Below are 23,585 nucleotides of genomic sequence, written 5' to 3'. Positions count from 1 at the left end.
GTCTGACTTCAGAAGGGAGGCGCAGTCACCAATTGGTTGACTGGCAAAGTGAATTCACTGAGGTAAATTTTGTTTATTTTTTTATCACAATATTTTTTAAGTGTTTCACTTACTAGTTTATGATGGGCTCTCACACTGTACTGCTCTGCGGTCGTCGGAAATTATTCAACACCAGAGTATAAAATTTCTTTCATAGATTCCATCCGTAGGATACACAAAGCATTTGTTTGGGAAGATGTCTTAGGCATTATTGTTGTTGCTGCTGCAATATTGTTATTAAGCAAAGTGTCTTAAGTGGTATCCACAAAGAACTGGTTTGAACAACATTCTATGTTAGACTAGTGGTAGAAAACAAAGTGAAAACAGAAGTGTGTTTACAAAGCACTTTACCCAAATCTCATCTCAAATCATGACAACCCTGCAAGATAGGCATTGCCATTCTCAGTTTACAGAGGAGAAAACTGGTGCCCAGTTAAGTGGCTTACCTAAGGTTAGAACCAAGATTTTAAACAGGGCTTAAAGTTGTCAAGGATCAGCTATTGACTCACTTGATGGTATTTATTATGTTTTATTCAGAACCAAGTTCAAAAATGACCTTCCTCCAGAATGTTTTCTCTGATGAACACTTGTTGATGTTTATATCCCGAGACCATTTTATAAATATAAGAATAGTGTTCTAAACACAGGTGTATGAAATTTTATTGATAGACCATATCATTGTCTCACCAGTTTTTTTTTTTTCCTCTGTGACTTATGTCTTGTTTGATGGATTTTTGACTTTCTATAATTACATTACAGTTCCACACCAGCATCTTGCAAGTTTCAATCCCTTTATCATTGCCAGCATCTAAGGGCTTGGAAGCTTCTGAAAAAGCAAAATTGCCTCCTCAACCAGAGACTTCATTTGAAGAAAGGTATGTCATTTATGACCCAACATTGCAATATAAATGTTCAACAGAGTAGATCAAGCAAACACCAGGGTATATTGCATTTATTTACAGACATAGGTTTTACCCCAAGGGAAGAAACAGTAAGGTATGTGCCAAGGGACCAGTGTGAATCAATAACTGCAGTCAGTTCTGTATTATTGAAATAAAGGGTGTGAAGCAAGAAGTCATAGGAGGTGAGGCTGGGGAGGTGTGATGGTCAAGTTAGAGAGGGGTTTTAGAGCACTTGGGTTTTATGTCCTAAGTCACGGGGCGGCGGTGGGGGCTGTCAATGGGGCTCAAGCCCCATAGCAACAATCCTGTGCCTGAGGCTGTTCGGAAGAAGGATTCAGGTCAGGGATACAATAGTTTCTCCACTGACAAGTAGAATTTTAAGGGAACCCATTCTCAATTACTTAATCTTACAATTAGACCAAATAAAAGAAAATAGAATATTTTAAAAGAGAGGGGCACCTGCAAGGCTCAGTAGGTTTAGCAGCTGACTCTTGACCTAAGCTAAGGTCTTGATCTCAGGGTTGTGGGTCCAAGCCCCAGGCTGGGCATGGAGCCTACTTTAAAAAAAAAGAGAGAGAGAGAGAATATTTTAAAAGAGAAATAGCTCCCTAGCACGATTTTTTGTTTTTGACAGTTCTGTTTGCTTAGAATATATAAGGTCTTTTATATGGCCTTTTACTCGTGAAGCACACACATTCCTTTTTTTTTTTTTTCCCTTTTAGCGATGGAAAAATAATCCTTGGTGCTGCTGTTGAAACCGAGCCTTGTGATAGTCTTTCGTAAGTTATGTTATTGAATGTGAAAAATGTCACTGATACCTGGGAGAGAGGAAGCGTCTGTTACACTAACAATAACCACGAGGAGAAGCGCGTGACTGAGGCCTGAATACATTAATGCAGGTGTAATGGCTGGATGTGGAGGGAGGTGGGGGGTTGTGAGTTAACAAAGAAATACTTGCCTATCGACCGTTGTCCATTATCTCGTGCCAAGTGTGGCACGTCTTTAGCCTTCCTTCATCCGTTTTCGTGTGAAGTGCAATGCTTTGAATTTCAGGTTTGCACTGGCTTGCATTTTGACTCTAGCAGAAAAGAGTCACAGAGAACGATGTGATGGCTAGAGAGGCTGCAGTGGTTTTTTGCACTCTCTGTGTAGTAAACCGGCCCAGTATCTATGTTTACTCAAGTTCAAGTCTGTATTAAGTTAGGAAAATCTATTTTCAGAGCAGTACTCAAAGATGGGATCTTTTCTTTTCTCACCTTATCTTTTTATTTGGTATTGGACATGTCTAGCAACTATGTACATATAAGTACATGAGAAATGCCTTTTAAAGGTTTGTTTGTATGTGTATGTTATTCTACTTCTTAGAGCAGAGATATTACTTTTTTCTCTCTCTTTCTAAACTGGTCACCTATTCCTGCCTTCAGAGACGACCAGCCCTATATACTTGAATCTCTGGAAGTTTACGGTGTCACTTTGCCTTTACAAAGATAGCAAATGAATTATTATGGGCAGCAATAGGGATTTTTCTTGTATGCCTTGATCAAAACTATAAAATGAAGTACTTGGCCAGATTCAGAAAATGGATTCCTTTGTGAATTAAAAAATAACACTTTCACCCTTTATTTTAATTACAAGGATTATATGGAAATAGTATGTGAGTATTTTAGAAGTTCCCTGGCATATTAACTAAAATTTAAATAAAAATTAAAAATTAAAATAAAAAAAAGTTCCTTGTCTCAATGTATACATGAAGGGATGCACCACTAGTCCATGGAAAAACGCTGGTTTATTTTCAAATATTGACATCACAAGGGGAGTCCTAAGTGTTTTTCCAGCTATTCTAACATGTGCGAGACATTCAGAGTTATTGGCAGGACAGTTAACCACCTCTGCTTTTAAAAGAACTCAACGTTATAATTTAGTTAAGCACATAAGTGAGTGCCTGAATCCAGATTTTCTTTTATGACCAGGATTCAACCCACACACAGTTTTAGTTTCTTTCCAAGATATGCTCCTAAGAAACAGCAGCACCAGAGCCACTTATCATTAATCCTAATTACTATTATTGTTATTTTTAGAATTTCAAGTCTGCACAAGTCCAGCAGCCTGGGCAATCTGAAGAAAGAGTCATCAGACGGGGTTGGTCCTGTGTTTTTTTCTGTCTGTTACCCTGAGACGAAAATATTTAGGGACCTTCACATTTTCCCATCTTAAAAATAAAACTCTTAAGAAGAGCTTGTGGTTTCTATAATGCAAATTTATTAGATACCATGGTTAATGGGTAAATATTAAGAAGTATGAATATGAAGGGTTGAAAGTAGTGTATACAATCAAAACTGAAGATTTCAACCATTATTGGGAATAAATGGAACTGAGATTGTGTAGTTTAGAAGTAGACGTAAGTTTATTTTAATTTCTGGAATTGTATGTGACAGAGTGTGAATATATAAAGCCATTCCTGTAACAATCTGAAATATTGTTGTTTTGAACAGGAAAAGGAGTCTGTTCAGAAGCCTTCAGAGGTAATTTTTATGTCCAGATTATAATGTAAAAATGTTTGAGACATCTGATACATGTGATTGCTTAAATGTGTCCAAAAAACCCAAGCTCAGAACCTCCAAAACATGTTACATGAAAGAAGCCAGACACAAAAGATCAGATAGTACATGATTCCATTTATGTGAAATATGCAGAGTGGATAAATCCGTAGAACAGAACACAGCTTGGTGGTTGCCAGAGACAGAGAGGGAGGAATGGCGAGAAACTGCTTCCTGGGTAAGGGGTTTTATTTAGAACGTTGGAAACATTTTGGAACTAGGTGGAGGTGGCACATGCACACCACTGTGAATGTACTAAATGGCACTGAATTGTTCAATTTAGAATAGTTACTTTTTATGTTTCACCTCAATAAACTGTTGGGGGGAAAAAAAAAAGCCCAACTCTCAATCAGTCTACTGATGTTCTTAGTGATCATATTTGGGCTTCCTAAGACCTCACGAAAAGTCCTTAGATCACCCATCTGAAAACATTTATTTAATATAACCACTGTCTGTATACAGCAAACATTTTGGTGTTTTGTTTTTTTTAAGACCTCATCAAGAATGGCTCTCGTTCTTCTTTCCCCTGATTTTCAACCATTACCTTTGTAAAGGCTACGTTCTGGTAGACAGGCTACTTCCAGATGCACTCCCTCGACTGTCGGCTCTGAATGCCTTGAGTCATAATGTAGGTACCCCTGATGAGGCACAGACCGTACACACAGCTGTAGTTCCAGGCGTGCCCTGTCTTTTTTGGTCTTGCCAGTTCAATAAATGATTAAATGATTTTGACATCTGGATTGAGACGTAGGTAATAGTAGCACTAAACCGTGGCATCTATAAACTTGTAGTTAACGATGAGCAATGAATAGGTAGGATAAAATAACCACCTTAAAAGCCTGTGCCCCCTCTCCCCTTTGTCCACCTCTGCAAAAAAAGAAACAGAGGGTAGGAGATGTTAGAGGAATGAGAGCATGCAAGCAGAAGCATCTTTGGATCATACTAAAACAGTATAATAGATCAGGTTACTGTAACTGCAAACTCCAATAACGAGAAAGCTAAAAAGTAAACAGTTTAGTACTTAGAACTATAACTTAATTACAGTTAAGGTTCTCAATAAAGACCTTGAAATATTATAGACAGCCAAAGTGTCTTCTGAATCAATGAAGAAAAATTTAATTATAGCAAGTTTAGTTTTGATGGTAAGTGTATCTGAATGTATCACAGTCTTTGAAAATTGGTGATCCGTGTTGGGTAACTTGCAGGCAAGATAATGAATATATCTCAGAACACCCTTTCAAAAAAGAAAAATGTTTAACAGTCACTGGTTGTGTCCTCATTTGACTATTAATTCCTTGAGAAGAATGTTTAAAATAACTAGAGTAGAATCTCTTTCTGCTGTTGGTGTAGAAGCTTGGGGCTAATGCCTGCTTTGCAGAGTGATTATATTATGTTGGGCTTCTACTGATGCAGTTACAGTACAAAGACTGCAAACTGTATTATAGCCCAATCTGTGTCGTAATTGTTAGAAAAATAAGTCTTCTGGTATTCTGGTTATGTAATATCTTATTTCCATGTCTTTGGGGGAATGAGGCAAATGAATTTCAAATAAAGCTTGAGAATTCTTTTTTTAAGATTTTATTTATTTATTTGACAGAGAGAGACACAGCGAGAGAGGGAACACAAGCAGGGGGAGTGGGAGAGGGAGAAGCAGGCTTCCTGCTGAGCAGGGAGCCCAATGCGGGGCTTGATCCCGGGACCCTGGGATCACGACCTGAGCCAGAGGCAGACGCTTAACGACTGAGCCACCCAGGTGCCCCAAGCTTAAGAATTTCTATATCCTAAATATTTCACGTCCTAAGCACGTGTGCGGGTTATAGATCAGTGAAGAGCATGTTTTTGTTGCTGCTGCTGCCATTGCTTCTTAACTAGCTTTCAGAATTGACTTTCTAGGCTTCTAATATGGCACCAGATGTTCATAATCAACTTGTTAGTTCCATGATTCTTTTAAATGAAATCATATGTGTAACATAGCAGGTGTTGCGCCCAGCGCGTACTCATAATCGTGCAGAGCAGTGCCGTGTTCCATTTATTATTACTTCTCTCTCAGGATAAAGCTCCAGTAGAAAGCAGCCCGTTTGGGAGCCTCCCTCCGAAAGCTCCAGGACATGATGCCTCCGTGGACGACAACCCTTTTGGCACTCGGAAAGCTAGATCTTCCTTTGGGCGTGGCTTTTTTAAAATAAAAAATAACAAGAGGACTGCGAGTGCACCAAACTTGGGTACGTATGGCCAACGTGCCTTCACCTTAATTCGCTCAGAGTGAGGACAAGGTCGATCTCTTCCCTTCCCTTGTTCTTCGGCCTGTGAGTTTCTCTTTCTCAGTAACGGAGGTGGATGAGTTGGGGGGAAAGTTCGCAAGAAACTGCCCCCATGGGTTTAATTCAGTGGTCAAGGTAGCTCTGTGTAGACTGTCACCCTGCCCTCCGTGTTGGAGCAGGAATGTAGAGGAAAGACCAAAAGCCGTGACCCTCTCTGACTTCACTGTAAACAGCTTCTCACCTGTTTTGAAAGTAAGGCAGATTGGCCCCATATTGACCCTGCTAATGGAGTCTGCGATGTTGGAAGCACAGCACGGTGCTTGCCTGTCCTCCCACTGTGTGTATTTTGTGAGTAGGAGTTTGAGCTGTGTTTCATTTTGTCATTCTCCTGTGTTCTCTCCATTGGGCTGCGTGTGATTGTGTGCGTTGTTGGGATCTCGGAAGATCGTAAACGAAGTGCCAGTGCACCCACCTTAGGTATCGTACCCCTGCATGCCGGCCCTCGCCAGTGCTGTCCTCCAGACTGAGCTAATCCTTGCTCTTGGCATCCGTGATCTCTAGAAAGCGGGCTGGCAGTGATCAGAAAATGTTGTCTTCTACTCCAGAGAGTTCCTTCCACCTGCTGCTAAAATGGACTCTCTGGGGAGCCTTTGCTTCCCAGCCTAAATGCTGTTTTAACGCCTGCTAATGACACCTCGAGAGGAGCTCTGGGAGGCCCCAGAAGTGCACAGCACCCTTGGAGTCCAGGCAGGACTCCCCTGCCTCGTTTGTGCGCCCCAGCTTTCTCACCCTTCCGGTCCGTCCTGTCTCACGCTAACTCCCAGGTCCTGGCGGTTCCTTCTCCATGTCTCTGTTATCCCCAGAGAGAAATGTTTTCAGCCAAATGGGGAAGTCTGTAGAAGACATTGCAAATGATTGTTTTAGACTGACTTTTCTTTTTCTTTTTATTATCTTTTATTTATTTCTTTGACAGAGAGAGAGATAGCAAGAGCAGGAACACAAGCAGGGGGAGTGGGAGAGGGAGAAGCAGGCTTCCCGCGGAGCAGGGAGCCCTATGTGGGGCTCGATCCCTGGACCCCGGGATCATGACCTGAGCCGAAGGGAGACACTTAACGACTGAGCCACCCAGGTGCCCCTAGACTGACTTTTCTTAAGGGAACATTCTTCTGACATTTATTGCTTTGAAGATGGAGGTGACGTTTAGTGGCACCAGAGGAAGCTTTCTACGATATCCAAGGAGTCGCCCCCAGAGTGATTTTAGGAGAGGGGAAGCTCAGTTTTCTTTTTTAAAAGTGTGGGGCACAGGAGGGAAGAAACATCCTCAAAACAAAAAATGAAAATAGGATGCTTTTAAAATGAAGGTGTGTTAGGCAACATTTTCTGGTACACCCGTACCCATGATGGCTTTAGGGTTTGGATGGAAAGGTTCCTTTGGATTTTCCCTGTGGATTTTATTATCTTAATGTAGATACCCTATACCTATTCATGTGGGTCAACACAGGTGACTTGTCTCCCTTTGTGGACACATGGGATAAATAAAATCCAGACACCTATTTTCAAATGTTTTTGCATCTTTCTTAGAAGAAATACATTGTTAATGCTAAGAGCCGAGTGCTGCTTTTTATAACCTATAATCACAGCTGTGCTTTGTAGAAAAGTCAACCTTTTATATCTTGCTGAAACACCATTTCTGTGATTTTTGTACAACTCTTACTTTCCCTAAAAAGTGTAGTCTCACATTGAGGAAACGGTACCCTTTGTTGTGTCCGTTAGCGTGGGATCATGCATTAAGGGACAGATAAAAGAATTAAGATAGTTAATGCTGGGAGATCTGGGCTTGGCAAATTTGGATGTTACTCTTCCAAGGCAGAATCAACAGGCACTGGTTTTATATCAAAAGAAAAATTTATGCAGATCCAGTTCATATTTTTCTCAGTAGGACATAGCAAGTTATAAATAGGAATAACTCTCTTGAAAAAAGAATTGGCAGCACTTGGTAACTGGGGTTTGATGTAGATGCCAAAGGAGAGGAGGGAGTGAAAAGAAAATGACAAAGCGTATGAACTGGAGTAACAGGAAGAATATTAGTATTAAGGGAATATTAAATAAAATTTAAGAGAAGCCTCTGGAAAATTGGATGGATTTGCTGAGTCCAAGATGTTCCTGGCACACCAAATGGTGAATATCCATAGACATTCAGATCCTGAGTCTGGGGAGAGAGATTAGGTCCAGAGATTGTGCTACCAGCTGCTTATGTATGAGGGAAGCCGTCATTTAGTGTCGGACATGGAGTGGGTGAGCTTGTCCAGAGATCCTATGGGGGGAACCTAGTACGGAATCTCAGAGTGGAAGAGGAAGAGGAAACAGGTCCTATAGCAGAGAAGAAACTATCAGCTGACAGATCTGGGAGAGTGTCATAACAAGCAGACGAAGGAGATGATGATTTTGAAGAATGTGGGAGGGAGTCAGCAGCACCAAGTGCTACAGGAAGATCGAGAATAATTTCATTATGTATTCACATCACTCAAGGAAAGAATGTGGCAATCCTATCCCACCTTTGAATCTCAAAGAGGTGGTAACTTGTGAGTTAATGCATTTAGGCACAGTATCCTACAGGATATTCTACACAATGTTAATTGATACACAACAGACTGTAAAGCAGAACATACATTTGTGTTCCATTTTTAATATCTGTAGGGTGCTGTTTGTAAATTACTGCTTTACAAACCAACAGAGGAAGAATTTGTTAACCACTGCTAAAACCAAGGAGGTTAGCATCTAGTCATGTTCATTCCATATTTAAAACTCACCAAGTATGTATTCTGTTCTTGGAATAGCTGAAACAGAGAAGGAGACAGCTGAGCACCTAGATCTGGCTGGTGTATCTTCCCGGCCAAAAGATTCACAGGGAAGCAGTCCCTTCCAGATATCTCCACCATCGCCGGATTCCAAAAAGAAATCCAGAGGTATCATGAAACTCTTTGGAAAGTAAGTAACAGAGGAGACAAATGGAGTGAGCTTTGTATTGTATGTTGCTCAAATGTAGAAATAAATGGAAGATTGGCTGGAAACGAGTATGAAATTGTAAGACTTTGGTGTTCCTTTTATGGAAGGAAGATTGTGGTCTGGGATTCACTAACTCATCGGGTCTCAGCTAAAGTGTAAATCCAGATGTCTATTCTCACCGTACATAAGCAGTGTTCTGATTAACTTTAAAGCCTAAGGAAGGCCTCCTCAGGTCTCATACAAGGCAACGTGGTGTTGTGTCTTCTGTTCAGGCTTAGGAGAAGTCAGTCAACTACATTCCACCCAGATGACATGTCTGAGCCCGAATTCAAAAGAGGAGGGACAAGGGCAACTGCAGGACCACGACTGGGTTGGTCTCGAGATTTGGGACAATCTAACAGGTGAGAACAACCTAACAAATGGACTTTTACGCCTCTACCCAAGTGTCAAGGCTGTGAGCACCTGCAATGTTAGTATTGTCCCTGGGCTAAACGGCAGACTCCATGGCTCACTGCTGTGCCGGGCGGAAGGGTCCGTCATCTTATTAGAGCAGTGCATGTTGGCAGTGGTTGGTGAAAATCATGCAGAAGATGAAGGCTGTGTGAGCCTGGGGAGGAGCCAGAGCTAAAATGTCAGCAACATCTGTGCTAGGATGATTCTTGGACTTAAATATAACCAAGAAAATCATTAAGTACTCTAAAGCATAGCTCTAGAGAGATGGGGGAGAACATAAGTTCCAGAGACAGACTGCTTGGATCTGATTCCTGGCCTTGCCACTTCCTATAACCTGGGTGACCTTTGAGCAACTACATCCATGCTCTGTGCCTCTGTTTCCCATGGTATTAATTAGCCCATTCCCCCAAAAGGTAATCATGAAGATTAAATGAGTTAATACACGTTAAGTATCTGGTAAATAGTAACTGTTCAATGAAGGTTAACGATTGATGGATTCTGTGAAAGTACCTACAGACATAAATTCTATCAGAATTCCTAAATTTATCAGGACTGTGTAATGTCTTATCTGTTAAGACTCTTAGGAACTTTTCCTACACCCTTATCACAATTTAGGGCTGGTTTGAAATTGCTATACTGACCTACTAAGCATGAAAAGGGTAGGGTTGGCAAACATCTAGCAGAAATCATTGACACTAAATCTCTGGAACATGGTCCCTCCCACCCTCGCAGAAGACTGGGCATAGGTTTCATCGAGGAGGAAACTGGCTTTCTCCAAACACATGAAGAGTCTCATTTGCCATATATTCTCTTTGTACACAGAAGAGGAGCTCCTTGTGCTGCTTAAGAAGAAGGAAAAAAAAAAAAAAAAGTCTTGTTTATCTACACATTTTTTTTTCCCCAAAGAGGAACACAATTTACGTGTCAAAGTAAAAAACCAGAAATTTGCTGATTACATTTTCCTATACTCAATGATGGCATGTTGCTCTCTTCTCATTGATACCCATTTGGAGAGAAACCATAATTCTGCTACAGTTAATTCAAGTTAGACTTGATTTCTTTCCATCTAACCTAGTGTTTTCTGTTTGGGAATTCAGTCTTCGAACCACATTGATTGAAACTAGCACAGTGACTTGACTTGTTGGTTCAATTTGCTTTTCATCCATACGACATGTTTCTTGCTCAGTCACATCGCATCTTTTGTGGTTTCATTTGAAATGAAAGCCGTGGTCCTCTGAGGTAACTTCCAACACCAGGACCACCTCCTCCTCCTCCAAATATGTACTGAAAAGTAAGCTTTTCACGGTCAAATGGGCGTTACCATGGGATTCCCGTATCCATTCAGTATACAGTTGGTCAACCTCGATAAGCCACAGGGTTGGCTGTGAGTTGTTTTTCATGCAGTTATTCGTTTTCTTATAGTGACTTGGATATGCCATTTGCCAAATGGACCAAGGAGCAGGTTTGCAATTGGCTTGTGGAACAAGGCTTGGGGTCCTACCTGAATTCTGGCAAGCACTGGATTGCATCTGGCCAAACCCTTCTGCAGGCTTCTCAACAAGATCTGGAGAAGGTGACTGCTTCTCTGTTTTGTTTAGACAATGGATACTGGGAAAGAGAATATGAATGTAGGATGGTTTTATACTCTGGAAAGGGGAGTGGGTGGAGCCAGTAAGTACTCTTGAAAAACTGTGTGTTTTCTGTTTCACGCTTTTTTTTTTCTTTTTTTTTTTTAAATCTCATGGACTTAACAAGAAGGACCGGGTCTTAGTGATTCCTTATGAAGCATGTAAGCCACTGGTCATTGTAGTGAGAAATAATTGTATAGGCATAATAACAAACCTTAAACTCGTATTTCTCAAAATCATTGTGTGGCTTTCATTGGCCCAACTTCTCAGTGTTAATGTATGCAACTCAAGTTTACTTTGCAAAGAGGAAAAGGAAAGAGCCCTCGATCTTACATCTAATTATTTACAGTTTTCCTAATTATTTAACATTTTGTACAAAAAGAGTAGCATTCCAGTCTTACCAAGGAAGGAGCCTGCTAGGGAAGAGAGTACACCACTAAACTAGTTGCAGTAGTAGTCTTGGCTTGCTAGGGGCTTTTTGTGCAGCTGCATTTTACTAGCCTGAGTCGGTATGCTGATTTAATGTGATTGTCCGGTCTTTAACACCAGCCTCATTTGGGGGGAATTGGCATCTTTTGCCAGTGGCATCCAGCCCATATGGACAGAATGGTAAAGCCAGCATTTCTGCTTATTATTTCAGGAACTTGGAATTAAGCATTCACTTCATCGAAAGAAACTCCAGCTGGCACTGCAAGCCCTGGGGTCCGAAGAAGAAACCAACCATGGAAAGCTGGATTTCAACTGGGTCACTAGTAAGAGGTTTTAAATTCACTCACTCATGAATGAATGAATGAATGAATGAATAAATAAAGCTGCTTTTTCTTTTTAACCACAAGTACAACACCGATTTCTCTCCTGTAGGATGGTTGGATGATATCGGTCTCCCCCAGTACAAGACCCAGTTTGACGAAGGACGGGTAGATGGTCGAATGCTCCATTACATGACTGTTGTAAGTGGTTTACTCCTGGGAATTGGGGGGAGAAGGGGTGTCAAATTGTTTTTCTCTGAAAAACACAGAATTAGTGAGCAAAATACATTGTTTTCACAATGATTCTAGCAGAGTTTCAGTGTGTTGCCTTAACTTGAGAAGAACAGGAATATTTTCTGTTAAGTTGAAGTCAGAGGATATGCTGATTGCAATACCGTGGGAAATTGAAAACACTGATTTAAGCTGTGTGAAACCTAATCTAAACTCAGCTGTCCAGGAAGATGGTTTTATATATATTCAACAATGTAGACACTGAAATGCACATTTTGGGTAAATTTTCTAGTATGTGAATTGTATCTCCTAAAGATGTTTATTTTATTTTAGGCTTTATTCATTTGTTAGTGAGCACAAGCAGGGGGAGGGTCAGAGAGAGAAGCAGACTCCCACTGAGCAGGGAGCCTGATGCGGGGCTCGATCCTGGGACCCTGGGATCATGACCTGAGCAGAAGGCAGATGCTTAACCGACTGAGCCACCCAGGCGCCTCCTCTCCTAAAGATGTTTAAAAAATAGAATGTAGAGTTCTGAAGCCCTGGCAGTTTTTGAGTTACACATTCCTATATGCAGTGACTGCTCAGAAGAGACCATCCTTTTGACCTGACTTCTAGAGACTTGTCTCCTCTCCTCCTTTCCACTTTTGAGAATGTTACCTGAAACCTGCTTCCTTTCTCTCTTCAGCCCCATTCCGCTAGGGCAAGAGTCACAGAGCTGAAGAAGTAGGGCGAGGTAGACTCTGATTCCTTCATTATTGTTCCATATTTTTATCCTTCCATCCAAGAGGTAGAAGGACTTTACAACAGTGGGGAGAGATGGTTTGTTTCCAGGAGAACTTGTTCTAGATTCCATAGTCCTGTTAGTGTACTACTCATTAGATGTTTTTATTTAAACAGGCTTTTGTGGGCTAGGCTCTGGAACCAACTGCCATAAGTATCTTCTTTAAATAAGTTGAAAATTTCAAACAGCTAATTTTCCAATGTCAAAGAAATGTGGGGTTCCTCTCATGGGATTTGTTTTCTTCTCTGTTATTGAACCAAAGTCCGTACCTTGGTGGGCACATAGCATAAACCTGCTTATAATAACACCAGTGTGTGGCACATTGCACATTTACTCTGTGCCAGACACTCTTTCAAGCTCCGTACTCCTATTAATACTCAAGTCTCAGCAAGCCTTGAGGTAGCATTCCTGTTATCCCCAGTATTTAGATGAGGGAATGAAAAAATTGAGAAACTGGGTAACTTGACCAAGTTTCCACAGCTAGAAAGTAGTCGAAAGTCACAGGGTGTTTGAACCTAGGATGTTTCCAGATTCCTGCTCTTACTAGCTCAGCCTGGAACAAATTCAGTAAATACTTGCCCACCTGTCTAGGTATAGGTTTGCTCCTGCAGGAACATGAGAAGATTCAGGCTTAAAAAAAAAATGCGTGTAACTTTTGTGGCTATAAAAGAATAAATCATCTTAGGAAGTTTGCCCCTAGAAGTTCTATGTCACAAAAAACCTGTTTGAACGTGGTATCCTGGGCTGGATCCTGGAACAGAGAAAGGACCTAGGGGAAAAACCCATAAAATTTGAGTAAAGTCTGTAGCTGAGCTATCATTTTTTTGTTGTCTATGTTAATTCCTTAGTTTTGATGACTATATCATTGTTACAGAAGCTGTTAACATTAGGGGAAACTGAGTAAACGGTATATGGGACTATCTTCTATCTTTGGCGGCTCTTTGGTAAATCTAAAATTACTTAAAATATTTTTTTAAAGCTAAAAAAACCTGTTTTGATTTAAAAGAAAACAGCCCCTACTTTTAAAATCTCTTAAGCTAAAATAATTTGCATTGCGTTTACATTGCAATCATTATGTATTTAGATTTTTTTAATCTGATAGACTTTAGTTGAAAATAGCCCACATGGAAATGTTCTGAATGGGTGTCTCAATCTTAGATTAAAATATGTTAAATGCCTTCTAAATTATCATAGGGCACTGCCTTTAAGAAATTGATCCAGAAAAAATTCAGGAAATAATTTTGCTCAGTAGCTTGAAGAATTTAAGCTGATTGTCTAATATTTTTATTTAAAAACTATTTCTGTAATAGATTACCACCAGCACCATGTTGTGTCGCGTCGTTCCCCGCCCCCCCTCCCCGCCAAGAAATGTGTTATCAGTAAGGTGTGTCTAAAATGGATGTTTTTCTTGTTTTATTTTCTGGGTGTGTTTGGAAATAGACTGGTGCTTATCTTGACACCGCCCTCCAAATCACCTTCTGAAATAATTTGTTTTGGTGTGTTCGGTATGTTTGAAATGTTCCCAATAACCACAGACTGGCGAAAGTTACACCTTGGAGGAATTGATGGTGATACATGTTGCTACTTATAAGTTCTTCATTTCTCCTTTCTCTTTAACTCTCTCACCAATCAGTTTGCATCGATCGACACAATTTTCCCAAACTTGTTCTCAGTGTCTGCTAGATAAAGCATAATAATCCAGGACTAGAGATTTCTTGAGACTTGGGGAATAGTATAACAGAGATACTCTTCTGGTTTTCCCCCAAATGGTGATGTGCCTTAGCTCAGAAAACCCAGCTCTGCTTGTCACTGAACATCACGTGCTCTTAGCTCTCTGCTTTATCACATCAAATCAAAGGGGATCGCTTTTTGCAGTGACCCAGCAGGTGCCTTTCAAACTGTGTTCTACAGAGCTTGTGGGGTCCCACGATCCTATCGCAAAATGTCTGGAAGAGAGAGAAACAGGTGAAACTTGGCTTCTGTTGGCACAACATTTATATATATATATATATATATATAGAGAGAGAGAGAGAGAGAGAGAGAGAGAGAGAGAGAGGAGAGGTCCTGGAGAAGATTTTGTTTAGAACAGGAAAAAGGTTGTTACCAAATAAGGGGTTTGAAAACACAAGCACTTGAGCCCTGTTGGTAGAGGGGCTTTTCTACTTTTACTTGTGTTTCCTGAAATTTCCCTGAGAAGGTTAGCTCAGTGAGCTCCTGTTTTTGTTTTTTTGTTTTTTGTTTTTTGTTTTTTTTACAGGATGACTTACTATCTTTGAAAGTCGTGAGTGTGCTACACCATCTCAGTATCAAAAGGGCTATCCAGGTCCTGAGGATCAATAACTTTGAACCCAACTGTCTGCGGAGGCGGCCCTCTGACGAGGTAGCACCTGAGGTTGAGATTTACACAGCATGCGCTCCCCGTGCATGTGACTGGCTGTGTGTGCAAAACAAACACCCGTTTCTTTGTGGGGCCTGCAGGAAAAGCTTCTGCTTTCCTCAGAGCCTCAAATCCAGCCTCATTACCTTCTTGAGCTTTATTTTCCTATATTCCTCCCATCCCCCCCACCCCCATGATGGTTCCACCTGTGTAACTAAAGTCAAAGATTATTTTTTAATTTCCCTTCCTCCTTTCCTTGGGTGTATTTTATTTTCCTGCCTCCTTAAGCCACTGAGTTAAATATCACTCTGAAGACTTGCTTTCCTAAAGCACTGCTTTATGAGTTTGTAAAAAAGCTTGGGACAGTGACATAGATGCCTCAAAACAAAATTCAGATTAGCAAACACCTTTTCACCCTTTCTGTAAACACTTAGTGGAATGTCGAGTAAGTGTGCTCTGTAAGGCAGACTTTTTAGAACGTGCAGTTTTAGTGTTTGGAATCCCATAGTCAATGACTGAAGCTCTTGGTGGTTGTTTGTTCTCATAGAACAGCATCACCCCATCAGAAGTTCAGCAGTGGACCAACCATCGGGTGATGGAGTGGCTACGCTCCGTGGACTTGGCAGAATATGCCCCCAATCTCCGAGGCAGTGGTGTCCATGGTGGGCTCATGGTAAAACTCTCTTTTAATCTAAAAACTGACTTCTTATCATTTTGTTTCCATTAGTCCAATGAGTAGGATATTATCAGTTTGCTTGTCATAACCCTAGTGTCATCAAACTGAACCCTCCTGTAGCATTTCTAGTAAGTCTTTACTTTCTGAGTATTTTTTTCCCATATTTTTTATTTGTATCACATAAGGCTAGATCAGATTTAAAACCGTCTCTCGTTTATTGTCTTTTATCTTGTGTGACATCTGACTCCTGGCTCTCATATGATCCTGTTTTGAAACACCTGCAACATACAGATTTATATTTCTGCACATTGACATAAGGAGTTGCCTTCCAAAGGCATTCCAAAGGCCCACTTCAGAGAGCTACAAGCCCTAACTTGGGAATGTGTGGATGTCAGGAATGGCTCTACTTCTCACTAGCTTAGGAAAAATAAAGATATATAGCTTGAAGATTGAAGTCCATGCCGTCTGTTTCACTGGGCTATTGCGGGATCATTTGTGTTGACTAAATGAAGGAGTTTTGCAAATTATGAAGCACAATGCAGACATGTATGATATATGGTGCCTTAAACAACTGTAATTTTTTTATAGGTTCTAGAACCTCGTTTTAATGTAGAAACAATGGCTCAGTTATTGAACATCCCACCAAGTAAGACCCTCTTGCGAAGACATTTGGCTACTCACTTCAACCTTCTGATCGGTGCTGAGGCCCAGCACCAAAAGCGTGATGCCATGGAGTTACCAGATTATGTACTTCTAACAGCCACTGCCAAAGTGAAGGTTGGTTCAAGCTTGTGACTTCTAATAATTGGTTAAAGCAAAAACTAAAGCTGCGATTTGATTTTGACCTGACTATCCCATTTTCTGGAGTTTACTGAGTCTTGTGGATGGGTTAATGGTCTGTGCATCTTCAAGAGTAATTAAGAAAATGCATTTTTGCAAGTGTCTTTCTGGGGCAATCTTTGCTCAAATCATTTATTTTATTAGAGTTTCAAGTAATGAAGAGTATGATGTTGGGATGCAGTCAATATATTGCCAATGCAGAGAGTCCATGACTTGGGCTCAGATATTAATTGCAGTTGTTGTATGGATAAATACAGTATAAGAGGAGGATTTTTTCTCAGACAGATTCAATTTGTCTGGCTTACAACTGACCAGTCTTGCAAGTTAGAAAAAGATACTTAAGAAACGATTCAAGATAGACCAGCAGAGAATGGCTATCGCCAGATTTACCCAGATTCGTGGGTCATACCAAATTCAGATTACTTTTCCCTCTTTTTTTTTTTTTTTTGGTTTATCATTTCCTCTTTTTTTTAATTTAAAATTTTTTAACTTTCTTTTTTTTATTATTATACCAGATAAGACACAGAACTTGTTCTCTTCTCTGAGGGATTTATTGTTCCCTGTGAAGCCTGAGAAGGCGGCCACAACACTCATGGCCAAAGAATAACAACCCACGTTTGTCTTTTCAGTCTTGAGGTATCCTCAGAACTGAGGTCTGTCGATGTCCATTTGTCTGTCCAGAACATCCAAAAGTCCCATGCTTGTTCTGGTGTTCTGGGGACATGGACAGAAGATGACAAATTCACAGGTAGTACTTTCAGTCAACACTAAAGACCTTTCCTTTGGGGTCTGAAAGGATGACTACACCCCAACAAGCAATGCTGATGCCGTTGACTTATCTGCGGCGTAATAGTCCCTGGACCAGGGGCGTATCCCAGCTTCATGAGCTTCCGTGCCACCCAGTACACGTACCCTCCCGCCCCTACCAGCCCCGCCCCTGAAAGCACACAACAGCTCCAGCAGTTATTAAATAGAGGGGCTTCCGCTGGAGAGGTCAGCACTCCAGGGGCAGGGAGGGGCAGGGACTCGGCAGAGTTGGTGGCCTCAGGAGGCGCAAGGACCTTGATGGGCTGCAGAGGCTGGGACAGGAAAGAACCCATGTTCAGGAGCTCGGCTTCAGTAATGGGAGTCTACTTTTCCTTCTTTTAAATCATTTCTCTCTGAACCCTTCTGAGTCTGTTACCGCAACCAACTTAATGGGGAGTTAGGGTTTATCAGCTCCTCCACAAATTTGTACCAAGTTCTTTATATACATAAATACATATACATTTCTCTTTTTATTTTTTATTTTTGTTTAACCACCTCTACATGCCTGACACTTTCTCTTTAGCTTCCTTGCTCCCTTAAAATCTGTGCCAGATTTGAAACTTCTGAGAGATACTGTTCTACTTAAATTCTCAGCATCAGCCTGATCACCATCTGCTTAACAGATAGTCTCAGGGACTGTTCAGTGATAAAGATGGAGTTTCTCTTCCAAGTTTCACTGCAAGTTCTCTCTCCAAACGAGTGAGGATTCCTTTAGCGGCCGCCAGTTACGTTATGGATAATCATAGCTTCACCCAAAAAGAAAACACAGGACCATTTTCTTTTCCTGATCTTAGATGGGGAAACCTCGCAAAATTGGAATCATCTCTGAGAAATATCATTGCATTAAGTTCTGTTTAATCAAAACTAAGGCTCTTGGCATTTTTTGCTTATCACAGTGACTACCCAGCTAATTGGTGTGAATAAGGAGAACAAGCCTAATCTTCTGAGATTCATAAAAAGGATCATTTATTATATTTGGGTGCATCAATCATATACCCAGGATGCTTTTATTTTTGTCACACCAATTTAATTATCCAATTGATTTTCTCTGTGGATGGAATGAATAATTGAATTATGCATGTTATCAATCCTTTGCCGTATGAATTTTATTAAATCCCTGGATGTTTGCTCTTCGTTTAAAGCCAAAGAAACTTACCTTCAGCAATTTTGGGAATCTGAGAAAGAAGAAACAGGAAGATGGGGAAGAATATGTTTGTCCAATGGAATTGGGACAGACATCAGGAAGTACTTCTAAGAAAGGATTTCAACCTGGATTGGACATGCGCCTATATGACGAAGATGATTTGGACCGGTTAGAGCAGGTAAAGGCAACACGATAGACCTATTTAAAGTTCCTCCAGCGGGGCGCCTGGGTGGCTCAGTCGTTAAGCGTCTGCCTTCGGCTCAGGTCCTGATCCCAGGGTCCTGGGATCGAGCCCCGCATCGGGCTCCCTGCTCCGTGGGAGCCTGCTTCTCCCTCTCCCACTCCCCCTGCTTGTGTTCCCTCTCTCGCTGTGTCTCTCTCTGTCAAATAAATAAAATCTTTAAAAAATAAAAATAAAAATAAAGTTCCTGCAGCAATGAAACACTAAATGGAAACTTGGTGCACTGTGTCTACTAATCAGTTTTTCCTCAAATACCTGAAAATAAATATAATAATAAAATAATAGTGAACAACTTCCAGGTTGCTTACTGTGTCCCAGGCACTGTCCTCAGCACTCAACATATATCAGCTCTCACGGTGACCCTAAAACATACAGGGTGTTGTTATCCTCATTTTAGGGGGAAGGAAACCAAGGCACAGATAGGTTAAGGACCTTACCCAAGTTAGAAGAGCTGCTAGAAGACCTGGGGCCCCAAGCTGCCAGGCCGCCTCCAAAGTCTGGCTACTCACCTATGTTATACCGTCTCTGTATTATGGAAATCTGTGTATTAAATCAAGTCAGAAATACACAGCTCATTTAGTCTTTTCAGTGTGAAGTCCTGCATTTGAATATTGTCCCTTAGTCACCCGTCCTTTGATGTCATTGTCAACATCAGAGCATTAGGCTAGATGTGCCAGTAAAGTGTTGTTTGTCCCATTTTGAGCATCTGGTTGCTGTAACAAAAGGAGGTATCATCAGAAGTGTTGTGTTGCCCCCAGCCCGTTCAGTATCACTTGCATTATTTCCTCTTAGACTTTTACTCATTCTGCTGTGCTTTCTTTGAAATTATGCAAACGAGTAGGTCATGTGGTGGTATGTTCTTTGCAGATGGAGGATTCAGAAGGGACGGTGAGACAGATAGGGGCGTTCTCTGAAGGCATCAACAATCTAACAGTAAGTCTGTAAAACGAAGTTAAAATGGTATTCTAAAGGGGCGCCTGGCTGGCTCCGTCGGTGGAGCGTGCGACTCTTGATCCCTGGGGTTGTGAGTTCCAGCCGCATGTTGGGGGTAGAGATTACTTAAAAATAAAATCTTTTAAAAATAATAATAAGGGGCGCCTGGGTGGCTCAGTTGGTTAAGCGACTGCCTTCAGCTCAGGTCATGATCCTGGAGTCCCGGGATCGAGTTCCGCATCGGGCTCCCTGCTCCGCGGGCAGTCTGCTTCTCCCTCCGACCCTCTTCCCTCTCGTGCTCTCTCTCTATCTCATTCTCTCTCTCTCAAATAAATAATAAAATCTTAAAAATAAATAAAAAATAAAAATAACCCCAAAGGACTGCACATTTAGTGGAGGATGTGTCGTGCCAAGCTCCTGGCTCCCAGGGTGCGTGACCCCCATCTCCGTGTTTTCCAGCACATGTTAAAGGAGGACGACATGTTTCGAGATTTTGCCGCCTGTTCCCCCAGCGCCAGCATTACTGACGAGGACTCCAACGTTTAAGGCGAGCACTTGGTTGAGCATGAGGAGCCCCTCGTCTTTTCTCCACCTGATTTCTCAAACAGCTTGCAGAAGATCTAACAATCAGCAGATTGTATACGGTTTATCATTCCACCTTCTCAGAAGTGGAAACGGGAAGCGGGGTGGGGGGGCGGGTACCTATTCTGAAGATGCCATGAAAAATGAGACACTGGTGAATGAGAGTATAATTGTCTTTCCTCTATTTAATGTAAAAATCTGTGATATATTTAAAGTGTTGCATTTAATACGAGTGTTTTACCTAGCGTTTCACGTTCACATTCAGCAGTATGCAGGATTTGGGAAGCGGGAAGCAGTGCGTGGATGATCTTGTCATGTCTGTGTGACAGCCCTGCGGCCGTCAAAGCAGGACATCACATGCTTTCAAAAGCAGTATGTGGGATTTCTTCACGCATTCAGTGTGCCCGCTAAATGCCAGCCGCACCTCCACTTGCCTCTTATTGTCCTATTTTATATATTTTTCTAAATACGTGTATATATTTAGTACATAGAAAATAGAACTTTTATTTTGTGACATACGGAAGATGGTGAAAAGCAAATACAGTGATCAAAATGGTCATATACCAGCTGGTCCTTGGAAAGGTTGGGATGATCTCTCCTTCTCCACAACTGAATTTTAATGATATTAATATTGATCATCCCAACTAGATTAAGATATATGAAATACCCCTTCTTTGATGACACATCACCCAATGTTGAAGAGTTAAAATTTCAACCTCCATCTTGGATCCTTTCACCTCAAAAGGAGGAATGCCAGGGCCGTTTAAATACTATTAACGTGAATGCATTCAGAAGTTCCCCCCAAATTTGTAGAAATGATTTCTGAAGAAACCAAGCCTAAACAAAAACCTTTACAGTATTAAGCTGCTTATTTTCCTTCTTGCTAAATATATCAATACATCAAAATACTAACAATGTACCTACTGTTATTGATTGTACATTTCTCAGGCTATCAATGAGTGGGATTTTGTTAAGAAGCTGAACATTCATCTGAACATTTTGTCTCAGAGTTCAGTAACGCTGAGGCTGCAAAATGAGTTTTAGAATGGCTATACTGTGATGAGAAAATGTAGTTCATGTTTTTCTATAGCGCAGGGCCCAGACAGCATTTCTAAAGGAGAGAGCCGTGGCAAAAACTTACTGTGTTTATCATTTTTTTTAGGGGTATTTGAAAAAATATCCCATTTTTTATTCACTACTACATCACTTCCCACGATAGCCAACTTGATAAAGACAGGTTTTCACAAATTGGCATGGGGATGGGCGGTTCAGTATGTGCCAGTGGATTTGCTTATAAATTATATTTAAATGTCAGTGGTGTGATCTTGCAAGCTATTAGCAGGTTACCAAGCTTTCCAACAAGGGCCTGTAATACCAAATTACTGTTTATTCATGACTAAAATGATCTGATGCTAATAATAGTCTTTTGCTCCCTACCATTCATCGTTTGGTAACGGTATTGGGCTCTTACATATTAGTGTTTTATTTTAATGTGAACATATGTCACCATTTGAAAAACAATTTCTTATTCAAACCTGGTTAAAAAAAATACCAGGAGACTGTTATAGATGCCAAATATTCTTTATTCAGGGCAGTGTAACATAACTGATGATATGTGATAAAGTTAAAATTCTTTTGATGATATATATTTTATTTACAAAACATTGTACACTGCTGGTATTACCATATGAAAAGAAATAAAGTCAATTGATAATTGTCTCCTGTTTTTATGGTCTGTTACTTTATTTTCCTTTGTTCAGAATACCCAGTTGGCTTTATTTCTGGTATATAGAACAGTGACACAAATACTTTATAATTTGCAAACTCCCATACATTTATTAGGGGGAGGGTTATAGCATGTGTCAACAGGTAGAAATTTGAGGACTCTGAGGAATTTCTCTATGAAAGGAAACAAGCAGCTGGGCTGTGTGGTAAGGAATCATGGCGGAGGGGTTATTAGAAAAGCAAAGGGAAATGACTCGCCAGCAAAGCTGAAGAAGTTAGTTTTAGAAGGAGGTGTATGGTTCTTTAAAGAACTCAATACTATTTTTAATTTAAGTAAAATTTTGAAAGCAGAAACCTATCTTGGAAGAAGATTGCCCAATATTAGAAGTAGAGTGAGTATCACTAGAGAAGAACAGATGTTTTCAGTCCAAGTTAATCATCTCTAATAAACCAGCAGGAAATCTGTATGAATACAACACACCTCATTGGCAAACAGGGACCCCTAACATGTTTGTTTAGCTGTGTGTATATGTGCTCAGCTCCACCACTCGTTTCGTCAACGTTGAGTCGGTAAACTGGGACCGCATTAACGGACATGACTTCGTGGTAAAAACTTTTACTCTGAAGAAGTCATTCTGAATGAGCTTCACATGTTTGATCTCTGGAAGCAGTATTGATTGGGTGCGGACAAAATGGGGCAAAACTCATCACAACAGTTGCCTCTGAAGGACAGCAAAGAGGTTTCCAGCATCTGTGAGGTCGTCAGCGAGGCTATAGTCCATGCAGCTCAGAAAGTGAAGGAGTATCTTGGATTTGAAGATCCTCTGAGCAATCTGTGCCCGGCTTCCAACACTCTGAATGAGATCTTCTTAATCCACTTTGTCTCTTTCTGCCAAGACAAGGGAGTGGACGAGTGGCTCACCACCACCAAGATGACCAAGCACCAAGCTGTACTGTTTGGGGCAGACTGGATTTGGACCTTCTGGGGATCCGAGAAACATGAGAAACAGGTCAGGCTCCAGCTGGCGGTGCAAACTCTGCAAATGTCTTCTCTCCCTCCTATGGAATCTAAGCCCCGTGACTTCTCACCTCCGGAATCCAGGGCAGAGGAGCCTTTCAGGAAGAGAAGTAGATTTGATAAGCTGGAAGAATTCTGTAAGTTGATAGGAGAGGATTGTCTGGGCCTGTTTATCATCTTTGGGGTGCCGGGTAAGCCCAAAGACATCAGGGGAGTGGCCCTGGACAGTGTCAAAGGTGAGACCATGCAGGGCCAGCTGCCAGGACCGAAGGCCGTGGCACAGTTTGTCCTGGAAACTGAAGATTGTGTCTCCATCAGAGAGCTGCTTGGAAACTGTCTGAGTAAGAAAGACGGGCTGAGAGAGGTGGGCAAGGTTTATATTAGCATCCTCTGAACTGGATGTGCCCAATGAGACTGGCCTGTAAAGGCAAAAAGGAAGAATATTTTATTTTAGTCGGCAAGCTCATCCACTTGCATCATCCCAGTGTGAGATTTTTTTTTTTCTATCCACCCTCCATTGAGAGAGAATGATCACCTGGGTCAAACCATATAATGTGACGAAAGAGAGGAAAAAACCCAGCCCATAGTGCAGGGA

The 23,585-nt window shown here is 41.1% G+C and overlaps 2 protein-coding genes across 13 annotated transcripts in view; both read left to right on the top strand.

The window, feature by feature from the left end:
* PPFIBP1 (PPFIA binding protein 1) overlaps window positions 1-21,966 on the top strand; it is a 153,820-nt gene extending 131,854 nt beyond the window's left edge. For 9 of the 12 annotated variants that reach the window (XM_073877793.1, XM_073877792.1, XM_073877789.1 and 6 more), the window contains 17 exons: window positions 799-914; window positions 1,664-1,720; window positions 3,020-3,080; window positions 3,434-3,463; window positions 5,589-5,760; window positions 6,244-6,276; window positions 8,637-8,787; window positions 9,078-9,206; window positions 10,681-10,831; window positions 11,527-11,638; window positions 11,748-11,836; window positions 14,905-15,027; window positions 15,572-15,697; window positions 16,289-16,477; window positions 18,490-18,669; window positions 19,600-19,665; window positions 20,125-21,966. In XM_073877793.1, coding sequence (XP_073733894.1) covers window positions 799-914; window positions 1,664-1,720; window positions 3,020-3,080; window positions 3,434-3,463; window positions 5,589-5,760; window positions 6,244-6,276; window positions 8,637-8,787; window positions 9,078-9,206; window positions 10,681-10,831; window positions 11,527-11,638; window positions 11,748-11,836; window positions 14,905-15,027; window positions 15,572-15,697; window positions 16,289-16,477; window positions 18,490-18,669; window positions 19,600-19,665; window positions 20,125-20,211 — 1,872 coding nt within the window. In that variant the 3' untranslated portion in view covers window positions 20,212-21,966. The remainder of the gene's footprint in view (window positions 1-798; window positions 915-1,663; window positions 1,721-3,019; window positions 3,081-3,433; window positions 3,464-5,588; window positions 5,761-6,243; window positions 6,277-8,636; window positions 8,788-9,077; window positions 9,207-10,680; window positions 10,832-11,526; window positions 11,639-11,747; window positions 11,837-14,904; window positions 15,028-15,571; window positions 15,698-16,288; window positions 16,478-18,489; window positions 18,670-19,599; window positions 19,666-20,124) is intronic. The other 3 variants (XM_073877794.1, XM_073877791.1, XM_073877790.1) reach the window with 1 other exon arrangement.
* Window positions 21,967-22,097: 131 nt separating this feature from the next.
* REP15 (RAB15 effector protein) lies at window positions 22,098-23,484 on the top strand. Its single transcript, XM_025879657.2, has one exon. The coding sequence runs from the start codon at window positions 22,665-22,667 to the stop codon at window positions 23,382-23,384; it is 720 nt and encodes a 239-aa protein (XP_025735442.1). The 5' UTR covers window positions 22,098-22,664; the 3' UTR covers window positions 23,385-23,484.
* Window positions 23,485-23,585: the final 101 nt, after the last annotated feature.

Source organism: Callorhinus ursinus, unplaced genomic scaffold (genome assembly GCF_003265705.2).
Source record: "Callorhinus ursinus isolate GAN/ISIS: 27379988/994484 unplaced genomic scaffold, GSC_fseal_2.0 scaffold27, whole genome shotgun sequence".
Taxonomy (NCBI): domain Eukaryota; kingdom Metazoa; phylum Chordata; class Mammalia; order Carnivora; family Otariidae; genus Callorhinus; species Callorhinus ursinus.
This window is presented reverse-complemented; position numbering and strand designations above follow the sequence as displayed.

Excerpts from the sequence above, each read along its gene's own strand:
- REP15 (XM_025879657.2), top strand. The coding sequence starts at position 22,665 with ATGGGGCAAAACTCATCACAACAGTTGCCTCTGAAGGACAGCAAAGAG.